The sequence below is a fragment of the Chroicocephalus ridibundus genome, chromosome 9, assembly GCF_963924245.1.
Source record: "Chroicocephalus ridibundus chromosome 9, bChrRid1.1, whole genome shotgun sequence".
NCBI classification, from domain to species: Eukaryota; Metazoa; Chordata; class Aves; order Charadriiformes; family Laridae; genus Chroicocephalus; species Chroicocephalus ridibundus.
Window position 1 is genome coordinate 32,231,178 of NC_086292.1, and position 3,709 is coordinate 32,234,886.

Genomic DNA, 3,709 nt, shown 5'->3' on the forward strand with positions numbered 1-3,709 from the left:
CTCTTGTCTGCAAAGCTCCAACAGAAATCAGGATGACCTCCGCAGTTTGTACCTGCTGTTGTGTTACTTCTCCACGTTTTACCAGTGACTTCAGCAGCTTTTCTTAAGCTGTGCTGGGTTGTGTGCTTGTTGACAGGTTTATTTTTATTATTATCATTGTTTGTTTTTAAGCTATGAAATAAATAGCTACAAAATTTAAAAAACAAAGAAACTCTCAGCTCCCTAAACCTTCAGGTTAGTCAGAAATTGACAGACAAATCAACTTCTCTCTCTCTTCCACCTGAAAACTACAGTACACATCCACGTTACAACAGGTACTGCAAAGGGGACCTCATCTGATTTACAGTACAGATACCAGTTCAGTATTTACATTAAAAGAGGCGCTTTGTAAACAATATAGGTATGGAGTGAGTGAACGGGTGCCTTTCCGTTGCACGGCGTCCTGCTCCCGCGGCGCTGCCCGCGCTGCCCCGCACCGCCCCGCGCCCCCGGCCGCCCCGCACCTGCGGGGCTCTGCCCGCCGGTCCACCGCTCCTCCTCGGGGCCGCTGAGCCTCCTCCCGCGGCAGTCCTGCCCTTTGCGTGGCAGCGGGACACGCAGGGGCGGACACGCACCCACACAAAGGACACGAGCGCTTTCCGGCGTTTCCAAGATCCAAGCGTTCGCTGCTCGGAGGCTGGAAACGCCGCTGCTCTCACGCAGTGAGGCTGCAGCCATTTCACACCGTTTATGGTTCTAAAGATCGGTCCTGCATAAACCCCTGCTCTTCCCCAGACAAAGGGAGGGAAAGAGGCATCGCCGGGCCGGGCTTGCCCAGTCCCCGGCAAACCGAAGATGCCTGAAGTACTTTTGGAAAACTAGTGATGCGTATGGCAGTTCCTACCGGGCGGGGAGGGGGGCGGGCCGGGCCGGGTCGGGTCGGTTCGTTTTGCTTCGGGAGAGCGGAAAACGAAGTTCAGAACCGGGAAAGAAGCCGGGGCGCGAAGGAGGGCAGGGCTGACGGGGCGAGGCAGAACGGCAGCTCACCCGAACGGCACACCTCGGCATCCCGGGGGGATTGTGCAGTTGTCTCTGCTTTCGAGGAAAAGAGAAGAGAGGAGGGAGGAAAGAAGCGGGAGGAGGGAGAGAAGGGGAGGCAGGAGAGCTCCGAGGAAACTTTGGGAGAGAGGGCACGGCGGAGTCCGAGCGGGCGGCCCGGGTCAGTGCACTGCCACGGAGTGCAGGGCGGGCGCCGGGCTGGTGAGAGTCTCGCTGGGGGTGGCCGGGCTGCTTTGGCTGGTGGCCGTCTGCGAGGACGTGGGGCTGAGGGAGGGCGGCGAGTTCGAGAGGATGGTGGGGATGGGCGCGGGCAGGGCGGGCAGGGCCGGCACCGCGGCGGGGGTAGGCTTGATGGGGACGGGGATGGCCGGCAAAGTCTGTCCCCCGTGGCAGAGCGGCTTAATGGGCACGCCGTAGGCGCCGTACTCGCTGCTGGCCATAGAGATGGGGGTGGCGGTGTCGATCATGCCGGAGCCGTACATGTGGGGCCAGCCCGTGCCAATGGAGCTGCCCACCGTAGTCAACTGGTTGGGGAGGGGGTAGGCGGCCGGCATGGGCTGCATGGTGGAAAAGGCGAGGCCGCCGGGCATCTTGTACTCTCTGGCGATGATGTTCTCGATGGCGAAGGGGTGCTTGAAGCTGGAGGGCTGGGACACGCCGAGGTTGTAGGTGGACATCTGGGGCAGGTGGGTGCCGGTGGCCGCCAGGGCGCTGAGCCGCAGCTTCGCCTGCTGCTGCAGGTACTGCGCCGCGTCCGCCGGCTTGCTGGGGGCCAGGTGGTCCGACTTGACCACCTTGAAGCGCTTGCGGCGGCGCAGGAAGCTGCCGTTCTCGAACATGTCCCCACAGCTGGGGTGCAGCGCCCAGAAGCTGCCCTTGCCCGGCTGGTCGGGGCGGCGCGGGATCTTGATGAAGCAGTCGTTGAAGGAGAGGTTGTGGCGGAGGGAGTTCTGCCAACGCTGCGTGTTCTCCCGATAGTAGGGAAAGCGGTCCATGATGAACTTGTAGATCTCGCTCAGGGGCAGCATCTTCTCCGGGGAGCTCTGGATCGCCATGGCGGTCAGCGAGATGTAGGAGTAGGGGGGCTTCTGATCACTGTAAGTGTTTCTGCCCGGGCGAGGCATCTTCGCTAGGGGACCCGCGGAGATCTGCAGAAGGGCAGCGACAAGGAGGGGGTCGGGGGTGGGGGGAGAGGGGTGAGTCCGAGAGGATTTGCACCGACACCCGGCAGCGGGTGGGTGTGGGGCCGGGCCGGAGAAAGAAGGGCACGAGGAAGGGGCACGGCGGACCTCAGCCCTCGGGGGGAGCGGGATGGGGGCAGGGGAAACCGACCCGGAGCTCTGCGTCGTCGACGGGGGAAAAGCGCTGTGCCTTTCTCCCAGCTCCGGCCTCCCTCAGCCTGGCCTCCCCGCAGCAGCCCGCGCCCGTAAAGTTACTCTAATGGTAGCTCTGCCTTCTGGTCTTGGCGAGGAGGAGAAGGGGACACCCCCCCCCCATCCCACCTCCTCCTCACCTCTCCTCTCATCTCCCACCCCACTCTGTGCCAGCCCTGCGTATGCCCACCTTAAAGTTGCTGGAAGTTGACAGTCCGCATCCGGGACGCAGCTGGGAGTCCGGGCTCTTTCCCACCCCGCTCCTCCGGCGTGTCTCTCGTTCCTTTCCCGGCCACTCTGCTCCGGTTTAGTCCTGAGGAGGCAGCGAGCTGGCTTGGTTTTGGGAATCCTCTTGTACACCCCTCCCTTCTCCTCCGCGGGCTGAATCAGCTTCTTTTACACCACCGGCAGCCGGGCTGTAGCAGAGGTTTGTTTGCTTCTCTGCAGCCGCGATGAGCTAAGTAGTTGCCTCCATGTCCTTCCTCTAACCATCTGATAGTTTTATGTGGTGACATGAGCAGAAAAGACCCCTGTAGAGGCGCTTCATTAATGTGCCACTTCTTTGCTATCATATGACAATCGCCTTGGGAGCAGGGGGAGGGGAGCAGGGAGGAGGGGGCTGGAGAGAAAGGCATAATCTGGTTTCATTTACACCTATTTACATGGACACCTTGGGCCAATGGGAATCATTTCCATTTGAAGACAAGGCGAGGGGTGAAAAGGCTCCGCCAGCGGAATTGCAGTGCGATGGTACCCGGTGGCTGGGGGTGGGGGGGAAGGTATGCACTAACCTCTCTGTGGACTTTGCAGGAAGCTTAGTCTGCAATTCACACTTACAAATGGAGGTACTGAGCAGTGGGATGTTTGACATGGAAATTGCTTGGCTGTGGTATTCTGTTTGTTCTGCATTGTTATCTGATTTGTATTGTTGGCTAACTTAAGGCGAGCCTTTTTTCCTGTAACGAGAGACTTTCTCTTTGCCAAATCCGCTCTCCTCGAGCGAAGGTTCTTTCGAGGAGAGAAAAGACCGGGGCACCTCCGTAGCCTCGCCGGGAAGTTTCCTTCCCTCCCCCGCACCCCCCCAGCCCAGGCAGCACCGTTGCTCTAGTTCCGCGGAGCTGTTGGCGCAAAGCCATGGGACTCGCCTTAAAATATACCGCAGCGGCCGGACTCCTGGTCCGGCCCCGGTGTGCTCGGTGCCGAGCTGCCCTCCGTGCCGCTATCCCGCTCCCGGGGCCGGGGGCCGCGGCGGGCCGGCCGGGCTCGGGGTGAGGTGGGTCCCGCAGAGCCGGTTTGGG

At 60.9% G+C, this 3,709-nt stretch overlaps 1 protein-coding gene across 1 annotated transcript; it reads right to left on the reverse strand.

Moving 5' to 3' along the window:
* Nucleotides 1-535: 535 nt before the first annotated feature.
* On the reverse strand, nucleotides 536-2,946 carry FOXB1 (forkhead box B1). The gene is made up of 2 exons (XM_063346484.1): nucleotides 2,602-2,946; nucleotides 536-2,186 (listed from the first exon to the last, which is right to left on the reverse strand). The coding sequence occupies exon 2, from the start codon at nucleotides 2,160-2,162 to the stop codon at nucleotides 1,200-1,202; it is 963 nt and encodes a 320-aa protein (XP_063202554.1). The 5' UTR covers nucleotides 2,163-2,186; nucleotides 2,602-2,946; the 3' UTR covers nucleotides 536-1,199.
* Between the last annotated feature and the right edge of the window lie 763 nt (nucleotides 2,947-3,709).